The 14,195-nt window shown below is 39.5% G+C and overlaps 1 protein-coding gene across 3 annotated transcripts; it reads right to left on the bottom strand.

Moving 5' to 3' along the window:
- Positions 1–216: 216 nt before the first annotated feature.
- On the bottom strand, positions 217–13,114 carry MAPK1IP1L (mitogen-activated protein kinase 1 interacting protein 1 like). 3 transcript variants are annotated; one of them, XM_059890584.1, is made up of 5 exons: positions 12,940–13,096; positions 8,280–8,340; positions 6,901–6,922; positions 5,530–6,222; positions 241–4,571 (listed from the first exon to the last, which is right to left on the bottom strand). In XM_059890584.1, exons 3-5 carry the CDS (start codon positions 6,916–6,918, stop codon positions 4,560–4,562), a joined length of 723 nt encoding a protein of 240 aa, XP_059746567.1. In that variant the 5' UTR covers positions 6,919–6,922; positions 8,280–8,340; positions 12,940–13,096; the 3' UTR covers positions 241–4,559. The 3 variants fall into 3 exon arrangements, with proteins under 3 accessions (NP_001014963.1, XP_059746567.1, XP_059746568.1); NM_001014963.2 differs by lacking the exon at positions 8,280–8,340 and having other exon boundaries at positions 217–4,571; positions 12,940–13,114; XM_059890585.1 differs by lacking the exons at positions 8,280–8,340; positions 12,940–13,096 and adding an exon at positions 11,548–12,796.
- Positions 13,115–14,195: the final 1,081 nt, after the last annotated feature.

Raw genomic sequence — 14,195 nt, 5'->3', positions numbered from 1 at the left:
TTGCTGAAAGATGGGTTTGTGGAGGAGGCATTGTTCCCACGGAGCCTTCGTGAATGCAGGTCACATTGGGGGTTGGGGGGCAGGTGTCCCCTCAGGCTATTTTTCTTTCTTTATGACAACAAATTTGTAGTTAATTAGGTTCTGGACTTTTTCTGGGAAGCCCAGAATTGGGCCTAAAGATTAAAATAAGTGAAAAAACTGCGAAACCATGAAAATACATTAAAAAAAAAAGTTTTCAGGTATAATACACAAAAGCAAACAAGTTTATCTTAAAAAATATCAAGTATCACATCCATAGACTATCCCTAATTATAATTACGTCTTAAAGCAACATTTGTCTTTGTTTACAAATACAGCAGCAGGTGATAAAACCTAACATCTCCAACGGATTGCTTACAGTTTATAATACAAACAAATGTATATGTGGCAAATCACATTTTAGGCAGTTTAACTTAAAATGCATAGACAATTACATACATTAAATTTGTCATTATTAAATCAGTGAAAAAAATTACAATATCAAGGAAAAAATACAAAACCTTTATAGAGCACACATAAGAAGTCAAGTTTACTTAATGGCAACAAATCAGGATCTGCTTATCAGTGGCAGGCAGTGAAAGTGCCTTTATCCAGGGGAAAACTGAAGAGGCAAAACATCCCGTTACTTTGTGTGCTTGAATAGTTGCATCAACAAACACTACAGTCTTGAAAAGCATTTTCTTACTTAAAAAAAAAAAAAAAAGGTATTCCATACTTTGTTCTTTAAATGCCCAAAGCCTAGTCCAAAACTTCCACCAGCAGGAATGCTAAAATGCTTATCCAGGGAGCTAATACTGGGTGTACTCATCGAACCTGTAATGCCTGCCTCTACCTAGGCTAGCCTCTGGAGGGCATCCTCTTCATCTCCGTATCTCTGGCATCTGACAAAAGCACCTGGATTATGGACATTGAAGTGTCTGCTGAATGAATGCAGTCTTCAGAGGCTTTCTATTGCCAGAAGCTTGCATGGCCATTTCTTTAATACCAATTATTTTATTGGCAATTTTTTACCTGGCAGAATTCTGAAATTAAAAAGAACAGTGCCTGTCCTCAACACTAAATATTGCTCTATTAAGATAAAATTATAGTCTTCCCTGAAAGCCACCCACCACTTTCTATGCATAGTACAGTGGATCAGTGTGATCCATCTGAATTAAGCCTTATGCTTTTCAAAAACTTGAACACTTGAAGGTCTGTGCTTAGGTTTAATTTCCAAGGTTTATAAACCAGGCATTTTACAAATCTAGCACTAGATTATTTAGGGTGAGAAAGGAAGACACTGGCACGAATCTCTTAGAAGTGTAGGCAACTGATTGATTTGCAAGCTAGGCACAGGATTTTAACTGAAACTTGAGTAGAGCTCTGTTGATATACACGAAGTTCCAAAAGCTGTACATCTGAGTACAATAGGTAGCACTAATAACTGTGAGGTAAAAATACCAGGGGCAAAACCGACCTGTTTCCTAGAAAATATTCCAATATCCCATTGTAGCGGTGTGATAGACCACCCCCTTTCTACTCTGCCCCTTTATTATTCTCTGTCCATGGAATTCTCCAGGCAGGAATAATGGAATGGGTAGCCATTCCCTTTTCCAGGGGATCTTCCTGACCCAGGGATCGAATCTGTCCATTACTGTCTGAGCCACCCTTATTATTCTCTACTGAAAACAGTAAGCAGTAAAACTAACAAAGGAAGGAGGCCCTTTAGTAATTAAAAAATGCACTTATTCCTGAATAATCAATATATTATTTTACAGAAAACAGGGCTATGCAGTCAGAGCTGTAAACAGCCATCTTCAAAAGCATTAGGCAGAGTCTAGTAAGACAAGCCAAGGCATTGTAAGCACTTCTTTAAGGAGCCTTGATTTTTGAGGACTCTGTGTATGAGTGAGGACCCAAGGTCTGATTTTGAATTTCTGTCACCTTTAGGCTCAACAATTTCAAAACCTAAGATCCTAACTCCAGACATACTATTCCTCAACACATCTCAACTATCTCCATCAAATTTATCTTAAAATTTCTGCTCTGAAAGTCCAAATGCCAGTATATTTACTGCATACTCCCTTAAGGCCAGACATACTTTCTAACAAGCAGCCTGTTCCACAAACCAATCTTGGCCTAGCATAGTTTGTTTTAAAAGCAACGTTCCCTAGTAAAGACAAAAAACCTTCTTAGATGCTTTCTTCCATGTCACCCTTGAAACAACTTCTGCTTTTCTTAACTCCACCCTGAACCTAAAAATACCTGCTGGCCCAGAATACCCTTAAGAATTGAGATGTCCCTCCCCCAAGTGGAGAAATTCTATTTCCTTCAATTCTGATTCATTAAAAAAATTTCCCCAAGTATCAGTTGGAAAACCCTTGAAAAGCCAGTTTTAAAATGGCAGTACCATCTACAGCATGCTGGGCAGTGTGGGTCGCAGCAGTTAATGTAAGGGGTAGTAGTTCCAAATCTTGTATTCATGGCCCTTCAAATCCTTTAGCATAAGATTTTCTCTCATAATAATAGATTCCACGATTAGATTCCCAAACTTGCTACCTCTTCTTCTTGTAGTCAAACATTATCCTCTCTAGTGTTAAATATTTTCTCTAAAGCCAGAGCTGTCAACTTATCCCAAGGTAGGACAACGAAAATAACCAAAAGGAGAGAGATCTTTGTTGCCATCTCACTTTTCCTATCATCCTTCCAAAATTAGCTAATATTATGATATTCACTGATAATTTAAGCTATGATACCTTCTAAGGCTACTGCCTTACAAATTGAAGGCTAGAACAGATTTCAAGAGTACTGTAGATAGCTGCCACTTGTCCCTGCAAAGAAGTGAAAGAAAAAGACTGTGCCACTATGAAAAAGCGAACATTCCCCAGTCTGAAAATACCTAAACAAATTAGTTTCAATTCTGAAAGCTTGACTCTATCATTTACTTAAGGGAGGCCTAAATACTGTTGGTTACTCTAGAAAGTTGACAATCTTGCTTTCTTAAAAGGAGGTAGCTAACAAACCATTAAACTGGCAGCATTTGGCATTCTTGACATTTTAACTATGAGAGAGATAAAACCACCAAATATTTTCTTTCTAAGCAAAAGTAAGAGCTCCTGCATAAATCTCTCATATATTGGTCAAGAAAGTCACAAATACATTTTAGTAACCTAATGGATACATTCAAAATTTCAAAATGTTATTGACAAGTAACACGGTCAGTTCTATCCCAAATCTAAAAATATGATTTAAAGATAAGGTGCCAAAAAGCTATTTTGAAGGTTACAAACAACACTTATTTTTAAGTAACACAGTCACACTACTTTAAACTCAATTGTAGAGATCTATACTTTATGATTATGCTCAGTGTTAGAGCTAGAGAATAATTTTTGGGTGGCACTCATTCTTCTACCTATTTACCAGTCTTACTGTCAACAAATACAGAACTGAACTGTTAACCATAAGCACTTTACAAACAGATCCAGGAAAACTATGCGAGACACAATGACATAGCTTAACCAGACTCTGAAAGACATTAACATATTTCGATCACACTTCTACAAAGAGCAGTCATGTCTGTATGACTGAGGTTCTCTAAACTAACTTCTGTGTTTGTGATAGAGCCCTAGAGTAGGCCAGTTTTCAGTATCAGGGAGCAAAGGGACTACAGGAAGGGCCCCATAGAAGAGTGTTTTGTGGGAATGCAAATTACTTATTACTATGAAGTAGTTCCCAGGGTCTCCTCCAATTTGAGGTTCCAGACAAAGGAGAGAATTATTTCCTCCTTGAGCTCTTCCCAAAGCAATATAGACAGTTCAATCTATTCTAAAACAATACAAAGAGATCACCAATTCTCTAAGAATATAATTTACATTTACACGTCGGCCTGCATTAAAAAGAAACAAGTTTCCACAAAGGGCATATTTTAGAGCTGTATGACCCATCTGGCTAAAAATAAAACATATCAGTGGAACTAAAAACGAAGGAAAAGTTTTTACTAAAAGCTCAAGGATAAAAATGAACTCAACATCTGACAGTAATCACCAACAGTTTTAAAATGTATATCCAAAATATAACCTCAGAAGGACCAGGTTTATTTATCCTGTAGAAAGAACAGCTCAAGATGTTGAGAAGCATCATTTGTTTAAATTATGACAATGTGATTGTTTTCAAAGTGTGTTTATTTAGGGGAAAAAGTGATTATATAAGTGTTTAGTTTCATAATTTAAACAAATTGAAAAGTTTGTTTTAAACAAATTGTAGCAAAGAGCTATTCAATATACGTAATTACTTTAACTTTCCATAAAAACCAAATAAAAATCACATTTGAATGATTTCCATTTCCATTTTTATCTGATTGTATCCATCAGATGTACTATACATCCAAGCACAAGAGGCAGACATCTTCTGAGAGGTGCAAGAGTTGTTCTTTCATGAATGCCCTCTAAGAATAGGGAAACAGCAATTTTTAGATATGCATTCATGTGCATATATCTATGTACTTCAAAAAGCAAAGCGTCATCTCTTCATCCATTGTTAACTTAATGGTAAGACTGCAACAGAAAAAAGAAAAAGTAAACTTCTAGATTTTGTAAACGGAGTTTATTAACTCCTTGCTGTGACTTAAACTTATTGCTTAATAAATCCAAACAGCAAATCATCACTTATTCTGGCATACACTTTACTAAAATATTTAAAACCATATATATATATATGGCAAAAAGTTATACTAATTAAAAGTTTCAGGGACACTTTATTAAGATTAATCGGTTGTGATTAATTTGGTTGGAGATCTAATTAGTCCTTTTAAGAATAAACAGATTTTGTTTTCCCCTATGGAGAATGGGACTTGGCTCAATTCATAGGGGAACAAGGTGCTTTTCTACTTGGTCATATGCCCAAGACAGGGTCCTCAACTAAGATGTCAACCCTACTCCAGCTTGGCTGACAGCAGAGCACACAGCATTACATATAACTGGCGATGCAGCAGAGTGGTATAACCTTGAGCTCAGTACTGTGAAGGATCTAACATAACCCTGGCTGAGAAACACGACAGCTGCATGAAAGATGGGCAACGTTACACATTCATGGCTCTGGATTCTCTAAAAATCTACCTCTATATCTAGCCAGACTGGGAGAGATGACTTTCATTGAACTTTGTGCTTTGGTTTGATGCTATTAAAACAGTACTGAGAGAAGTTAAAAAAAAAAAAAGTCCAATGAAACACATCTCTGTTTACTTCAAGGATGCTGTTGAGGATACCACTTATTACATTACAAATTATTTGAGGGATATCTGAGGAATTTCTGTATTTTTAATGCCAGGAATACCTATGCTTTCATGCTTTTAAATGCTTTATCTAAATTTGTCTGAAGCTTGAAATTGACTTATTTTATATAACACCCCTTAAAAAAAGGTTTAATAGCTTTCTAATTGTCCATCCAAAACTGGAGACAGTTTTTCAGCTCATGGGACTATTACTGCATGTTAATAACAAATTAAACACTCACATGGGGGCCACCAGGCATCGGTGGAGCACCAGAAGGTCCTGAAGGCACTTGAAAAGGATTATTGGGAGTGGGATAGAGTCCTGGTGTGGGATATGATCCTGCAGGGGCAGGATATGGCGCTGGTGGTCCCCAGGCTCCTGGTGGCACGGTGCCCCAAGGAACAGGTGGGGCCGCCCCTGGTGCCTGGGGAGGAGGAGGAGCGGGGTATGGCCCTGGAGATGGATATGGCATATTGGGGGTGGGATACTGCCCTCCCATTCCTGGTGCCCAGGGTCCCGAAGACATGGATCCCCATGGACCTAAAGGACCAGCTGCAGCTGGATCTGTGGGTGCACCATATGGTCTTGGAAGCTCAGGAAAGGGCATATTTGGTGTAGGATATGGCCCAGTGGGGCCAGGGCCTGGATAAGGACCCCCAGGTGGGGGGCATGAGGGTCCAGAAGGAGGAAAGGGAGCCGGGGGTCCTGGAGGCGGTCCGGTGGGAGGCACGGAGGGGTACATCCCTGTTGGCGTTGGTCCAAAAGGCACGGGGGAGGGTGTTGCACTTGGCGGGAGTCCAGATGGCACAGCAGGTGGAGCACTTGGGTTATTCCAGGGGTTGGAACCTGGCCAGCCTTGAGGAGGTTGGCCGGGTTTTGTATTGCTCACAGCAGAGGTTTTGGCAGGGGAGTTTTCAGGTAGCGCATCTGCCAACTGGAATACAAAACAAGCATGTCTTATTGATCGTATTCAGGGACAAGCAATGCCATACATGATTATCAACCCATGAAGGATGGTAAGCTATAAGGTCAGGAATTCTTCAAAAGCCAAGCTGTTCCATTTATAAACCACCTCATTTAATACAAAATTTAGGAGTTTCCTTGAATATCAGCTTTACAATGCAAATTCCTCAGAGAAGGTCAAGTTTTCTAAATACAACTGATCAACACAGTGTGAACTGAATCCTGGCTTTTCCTCAAATGAGTGACATAACCTCTCTGAGCCTTGGTTTCCTCATTTTCAAAACAACAGTTTAGGGTTAACCTGAGGCCTAAATGAGATAACTCACTCCATGCACTTAACACAGTGCCTGGTATATAATTATCAATAAATGTTGGCTATAATTAACACTATCAGGTTAAAAGAAAACAGAAGCCTTTAAAAAATTATACTTAAAGATTCATAAAGAAATAAATACTACAGAATGCATTTTCGAATATTATAGCTAAATAAAGACAAATCATCCATCAAAATCACATGCTAAAAAAAAAAAAAAATGAAGAATCACAAAAAGCATTTCTTTTAAATTGGAAGACTTAGGGCCCACAGTTAGGACCATGTCTTTTTTTCTAAGAGCTGAAAAACTTATGAAGAATAAATGCATCAACTTACCGAAAATTCATCAGACATTTTCCTAAAAACAAAACCAAAACAAAACAAAAAAAGAAGGAATATTTCAAAACCAGTTTTATACGTCATTTTCAATGACAGGTTAAAGATTGGCATCTTGTTTTAACTTACATCTGATTATTAATTAAGTGGAAAGTAGAGCATTATTTAAATTTAATACCCCATTTAGACTTCTTTTTCTGTAAATATGCTTGGACCACTTTCCTCAATTTTTATAACTCCAGTATAATTAACTTTCAATGAAATGCCCAGATTAGTGCTCAGGTCAACAAGCTCTGACAGCTGTATTTGCCCCTGTAACCATCCAAAATACACAACATTTCCCTTACTCCATAAAATTTACTCATGCTATTTCCCAATTAATTCCTAAAAAAGCAATCACTTTCTTAGTTTTCACTTGTTCCTTGATTTCATATAATCAGAATACTACAGTATGTACTTTTTTTGCATTTGATCATTTTACTAATAGTACATCTTTTTTTTCAATGCTTTTTAAGACATTAAGGGTATTAGATGACACAAAAAAATTCATCTACGCTTTCTAATAGTATTTATATAGTTTAACTTGTTTAAAAATCTTCTGTTTTTCTTTCAAACAATAATTACTGAGTAATCTGTCTTTTCTTAACTGACCCAACAAGCCACCTTTAACACATTCTACAGCTGCTATTGATAACAAACACTGAAAAATCTATCTACCATGCTAAGTGCTTCAGGTGCATAATCTCACAAATAGATGCAGATTCTATTACCACTCCCAGTTTACAGCTGAGAAAAGGAAGCTTAGCAAGTTCACTTGTTTCAAGTCACAGAGCTAGTGACAAACACTGAGATTCAAACCCAGGTATAGATTGATTCCAAAACCACCAGGCCACAGAGCCTCCAGCATTTCCCAAAGGTCCTGTGAACATTATTCTACTGATCCACAGTATAACATTCCATCTTATTAGGGCAGCTTTATACTTTTAAACAAATTTTATGACCTACTATTACTATTTTTTCAGGTTTTCCTGACTATTGTCATGCTTATTTTTTCTAAGTCACTTTGTGAAACAAACAAAAAATCCCAACAGCACAATGAGAAAACATAATTAAATTTACAGATGTAGGGGACATTCGATAATATTTAAAATATAAAAATATTATCATTTGAGAAACAAGGTATATCATCCTGGTTCCCATCACTGTCATTTATTATCACTCAATAGTTTTTAAAAATCAAGACTCCTATACATTTTTTGTGAGTTAGATTTCTAAATGGTAAACTTTTTTTCATGGTTGTAAATTGGGTCTTCCATTATGTTTTCTAATTGGTTGGTTGTTCATATACGGGAAAAGCCTTTTAAATTTTAGTGAATTACTTTTGTAAGCAGTGACATTACTGAATTATTTCTGAAAGTCTCTCAGTTGATTCTCTGGAATCTGCAGATAAAGAATTATGCCATTAGCGAAAAATAATTTTACCATCTCTTTGCAATGTTTATACCCTTTTTCTCTTTTGCATAAGCTAGAATTTAAACAATAAAATGTTAAATAAGATAGTGTGAACACAGTAGTCTTCCCAACTCTCCTGGTAATGCTTATAATGTTTAAATATGATTCTCATTTTTAGTTTTGAGATTTTAAAAAATTACAGTAAGGAAAGCTTCTATTTATGCCTATTTTTGCTAGATTTGGTCCCTTTTTTTTTTTGCTAGCTTAAAAAAAACACCACTGAATTTCTTCAGATTTTTTTGGCATCTAATGATTTGATCTCACAGTTTTTCTCTCTGCCCCACCAATACACAATATTGAGCCATTTACAGAGTTTTAGTTCGTGTGGTATGGTTATTATGCGGAATGATAAAGAAAATGAACAGGAAGCCTGCAGTCACAGCAGCTATAACCTTGTTCTTAAATTCATAAGATTAAAAAACACATCATGAATGTATAGCAAATATATTTATCCATTTATTTCCATGTTAAGGTTTTATACTAAAAAGTAACATCACACAATAGTAGATTCTTAGGACAAACACATGAAAAAAAGTTTATCAATGCACAAGTTTCAAGCCTACCTAAGACTAACATTCTTTTCACACAGGGTGAGCCATTTCGAAACAGAAAGTGGTTCTGTATCAAAGTTCACATTAATTCTGGAGCAAAAAACCTAATTAAGCAACCCATTCAATTTCACCTGGTCTTACATTTCAGGTTTTTACAATTACTCATTTCCTTCTTAGTTTTTGAAAAACTGTGGTTAATTAATCATAGCATGACATTAAAATCTAACTCTGGCTTTCAAAAGTTTAAATTCAACATCAAATCCTGGAAGACAGAGGAAATAATAAAGCCTTGACCAAAGGGATTAGAAATAGAGGTCACTTCCTGTTTTACAGCATTGCACTGTAAAGCAACTTGTTTTCCATGCCCAAACAGTATTCATATTAATTGGAAACATTCCAATTTACTATTTGGGGAATACTTTCACCATAAAATGGTTAAAAAAAATAGAGCTGGACATCAGTACTCCAATCTAGAATACAACCCAATAGAATGGACATCGAGTATACTTGCAAAAAAAAAAACAACCAACAAACCACTGGATTGCCAGGAAACCCCCCCAAACCCTAGATTTTCCAGAGGGGGAAAAAAAAAAAAACAACCCTCCAAAACACATGGATTATGCTAATTAAAATGAGTCCAATGTGATCTTGAACTACAAAAAAAAAGTTTATAATCAAGGAAGACTTTTTCATTTTGGAAAAATCTAAAGCTGTCACTTCCAAAAGTTCCCATTAACTCTTTATGGCAATACACATCATGTGTAAAATTTTTTTTTTAATTTTTCATTGTATTTCTGAAGAGCAATTTTAAAACAGAGGAGTACATAATTTCTTTCAACTAGCATTAGAAACATAAAACATTTCTGTAACACCTATGGCCTTTAGAATAAAGATAGTAATTCAATCATGGGGGAGTTTTAAAAAGTTGAACCCCATAAATTACTGGTATTGGACAAGGAATATTTCAAAGGGCCATCAAACTGTAGGAGTCAAAAACAGTATGGGACTACACAGTTAGGAAACCCGGACACCAAATTTTTTGTCTCAATCTTTTGACAAAGACAGTGTTTAGCCAGAGACCATTTTTCTCATCAACAAAACAGTTACAATTCCTGACTACTTCACAGATAAGTAAAATATCTAAAAATCTACAGTTATAAACAAGATATTTATTAAGAGTCACTAAGTGAAATCACAGAGAAGGTAATGGCACCCCACTCCAGTGTTCTTGCCTGGAGAATCCCAGGGACGGGGGAGCCTGGTAGGCTGCCCTCTATGGGGTCGCACAGAGTCGGGCACAACTGAAGCGACTTAGCAGCAGTACCAGCAGCAAGCGGAAATCAGGATTTTTGCATTGACTTGTTTAGTATGGGGAGAGGATACTGGTAATACATTGTACCGAAAATATAAATTTTGAATGAACATTTTTATGTGATAGTTTCTAGTATTGGCATTTATTAGATAACACTGTTTTACATTTGGACAACTCAAGAAATTGGGATCTGCATGTTTTTGAACATTTTAAATTACTTAAAAAAATATGTAATTAAAAAAAATAACTTTTCAACAAGCTCCTGTCAGCCCTGTTTTCTACACTCATACTTTTTGGAACCTAAGTGCCTGGTACTGCACTGGGCCTTGGGGAAATGAATAGTCTTACATGGAATAAACACTTAACAGCAGTTCACAGTCTGGTGGAGAATTACCATTTAAACAGTAGGCTACCTGGGGCAAGTGCAGGGCACTATGGGAACACCTTGAAGAGCTCCTAAAGGTATCAAAGGAGGAATCCTGAGGAGTCCTGTCTTTGCAGTGTGGGAGAACAAAAAGACCTGGGGTAGGTCCTAGGGAAAGGAGCAGTTTCTGCAAAAGCTGGGGCGGGGGCGGGCAAGAGACTGGGGGATGTATAAGCAGTTCAGATTGGCTGCAATGAAGAAAGGGGAGGAATACGAAAGCCTCACCCAGAGAGTCTCTAGACCAAAGTTTGACCATCTCAGAGACAGCACACCTCAATCTGTTACTTCAACTATAATAATGGGCCCTTAAGGTCAGAACTAAATGGGACTGGTAAATCAAGTGCCTAGAAAATAAACATACCACCTTCTCTTCCTCGGTGTACGGGCATACTGTATATAGTTAAAACAGTGCAAGCCTGGGGAGGGGGGTCGGAGGGAAGTTCAAGGAGGGGACATATGTGTATACCTATGGCTAGTACAGGCTGATGTACGGCAAAAACCAACTCAATATTGTAAAGCAATTATCCTTCAGTTAAAAAAGCATTAAAAAATAAAGGCGTGCACACTGTAAGTATTTCAAACCAGGTAATGCTGCAGTTCACTGGTGGGCTCTGGACAAGCCAAGCTGTGCAAACCCCAGAGGTGAAAGTTGACAGTAGGAGCCACCTCACAGATTTGCTGTGAGACTTACACAATAAATCTCCTGGTCACTGTCTGGCAGGTAGCAAAAACTCAATAGATGTCAGCTTTTACAAATTGCTATGATAGGTTCGTAAACTTTTACCTGCAGTTCTCAATTCAGAAACCTCTAGAAATGAAAGTGTTCGCAAGTTTGACATAAAACTTACTTGGTGGACTTCCCTGGTGGCTCAGACGGTAAAGCGTCTGTTTACAAAGTGGGAGAGCTGGGTTCGATCCCTGGGTCGGGAAGATCCCCTGGAGAAGGAAATGGCAACCCACTCCAGTACTATTGCCTGGAAAATCCTGGACAGAGGAGCCTGGTAGGCTACAGTCCATGGGGTCGCAAAGAGTCGGACACGACTGAGCGACTTTTCATCGCTGCACAAATATTAATGCTGGATTGGGGACGCTGCCCCGACTCCGCTGGTGTGATCTCTCGTCTTTGCACCTTATCGGCTTTCTAAAATCTAAAGATAAAATTTTTAAGATTTCTGAATTCCAAAACACACTGGTCCCAAGGATTTCAGTTAAGGGGCTGTCTCTGGGTCTCTGTTCCTCGTGGAGAGAGGAAAAGGGACATTCCAGTACACACAACTCAAGTTTCTGAAACAAACTAGCTTTGAATAGAAAGTTCAGAGACACCAGTATTGAGAAAAATGTCTATTTCTCCTGCCCAAAGAACACTATTCCCGAACAAAGAACTTCTGAAAGATTTCTGAAGGGTACCTTCGTCTTTAATGGAGGGTTCTTTTTCAAAACAAACTCACAGCCATCAAGTGTACGAGCGTGTATTTCTTCAGTAACAACCCTATAAAAATTTTTTTCTTCTTCTGTCAGATGAGTATGCTTCCATGCTTCAACATTACAATCCCCATTTATTAGAAGCACTACTCTTGATTTTCAGAAGAAAACGGTCCAAAGCCACCAGGCGCTCCTAAATCCTAAAATAAGGGAGCATTACAGAACTCAACACTTCTCAGTTTGTCATGGATATTAATCTAAGTATCTGCTAGGAACTCCTCTAGAAAATGACGACCAAAAAAAAAAAAAATGATGAGCAAAACCTCATATTGCGAATAATCTTAAACTAGCACCAAAGACTCCTACAAGACTCTTTCAGCCTTCCTCTCCCTTTCATTAGCAATTAATGAGTGGGGGAGGGAGTCGGGGCCAAGGGGCGCAAGGCGGGCAGCCCTTCGGAGCTCAGCGAACAAAAGGAGTCCGGGATTAACCGGAGCGAACCGGCCTCCGAGCGGGTCGCGCCCGCCCGGGAAAGGGTGGGGGAGGGGCCAGGCCCGCTCCCCGCCCCGCCCCCCGAGCCAGGCCTGACGTCACCCGCCGAGAAATCCATCGGTACGACGTCACCCGCCCCCGACGCCTTCTCCTTGGGGGGCTAGCGGGCGGACTGCCCACAGCCGAGAAGAAAACCACGGGGAGACGCTCTTAGCCCCCGCCCCACCAAAGAGGCATCTGAGGCACCTCTGTTACTGTCCCCGCGTCCCGCTTGGGCGGGCTCCCTCGCTCTCCTCCATGACCCCCTAGCGCCGAGGCAGCCTCACCCGGCAAGATCCGAACTCGCAGCAAGATCTAGAAGCGGCGATGGGTCCGAGAGAACTGGGTGCTTAAGAACCGAGCGTAGCCCGACCGACGGCAGCGGAGACGGAGACGGAGGCGGCAGCAGCACCAGCAGCGCGCGGCTCCTCCTGGCGCCGGAACAGGAAGCGCCGTGCTCGGAACGCGCTGCCCCCACCCGGCTCCGCCTCCCCACTGGTCGGCGGAGCCCGGCCGCGCGCGCCCTCCTCAGGGCCCCGGTGGCACTGCGGCCAGCCCGTCCACGACTGCTCGGCTGTTTTTCTCTCAGTGGGGGAAAGGAAAGCTCCCTGGTTTCCCGGAGTTCTGAGCAGTTTAGAGGAAACGCCAGTGGCGGGTTGCGTTCTGGCAGCCTGGCGGAAATTGTCTCCTGGAGAGGCTTGAAAGCAAGTTCTGGATTCCCTATACTTGGGGTATTTAGAGTTAGGCCTCGAAGCTGGCTAGGTGTGAATGCCTTCTAAACCGGGGCACGGATCCGTTAGCCAAAATTGTGGAGAGCTAAAGCAACAGTGGTCGCAAAGAGTCGGACACTACTGAGCGACTGAACTGAACTGAAAGCAACAGTGCAGAAAAGTGAAGACGTTTGCAAATGGCTTGACAAATTGATATTAACAAAAGGAATGGATATCTTTGCAGGTTTTTTCTAATCAATATTTTTTTCTCCCCGTAGTTCAGTTTTGAACCTTTACCTACCTACTCTGTGACAGACCTCAAAGGTGATTGACACATGACCGCAGCGGTCAGGTAATGTGCTAGCTAACAATGAAGATGTCATAATTACGTGTTGTGCAAAATATACATATATAACACGTACATATGTTTTAGTGTAAAAATTAAAACGTATGCAGTGTTCTTAGATTTTATTTTCACTTGCTGTTAGTGGATTGCTGGGTGGACGTTTTACTATTAGCTTCTTAAACGAAGACTTTTCTGGGTTTATTCCACAGCACACGTAATTCCCATACTGAAAAATGAGTGATAGAGAATCTTCAAATAATACCTAAGCCTGGGGAAAGGGAAAGAGGAGAGTGAAAAATTTGGCCTAAAGCTCAACGTTCAGAAAACTAAGATCATGGCATCTGTTCCCATCACTTCATGGCAAATAGATGGGGAAACAGTGGCAGATGTCTTTTTTTTTGGCTCCAAAATCACTGTAGATGGTGACTGCAGCCATGAAATTAAAAGATGCTTACTCCTTGGAAGCAAAGTTATGACCAACCTAGAC

The sequence above is a fragment of the Bos taurus genome, chromosome 10 (genome assembly GCF_002263795.3).
Source record: "Bos taurus isolate L1 Dominette 01449 registration number 42190680 breed Hereford chromosome 10, ARS-UCD2.0, whole genome shotgun sequence".
Lineage (NCBI taxonomy): Eukaryota > Metazoa > Chordata > Mammalia > Artiodactyla > Bovidae > Bos > Bos taurus.
Note: the sequence above shows the minus strand (reverse complement) of the source record. Positions and strands in the feature narration are given on the sequence as shown.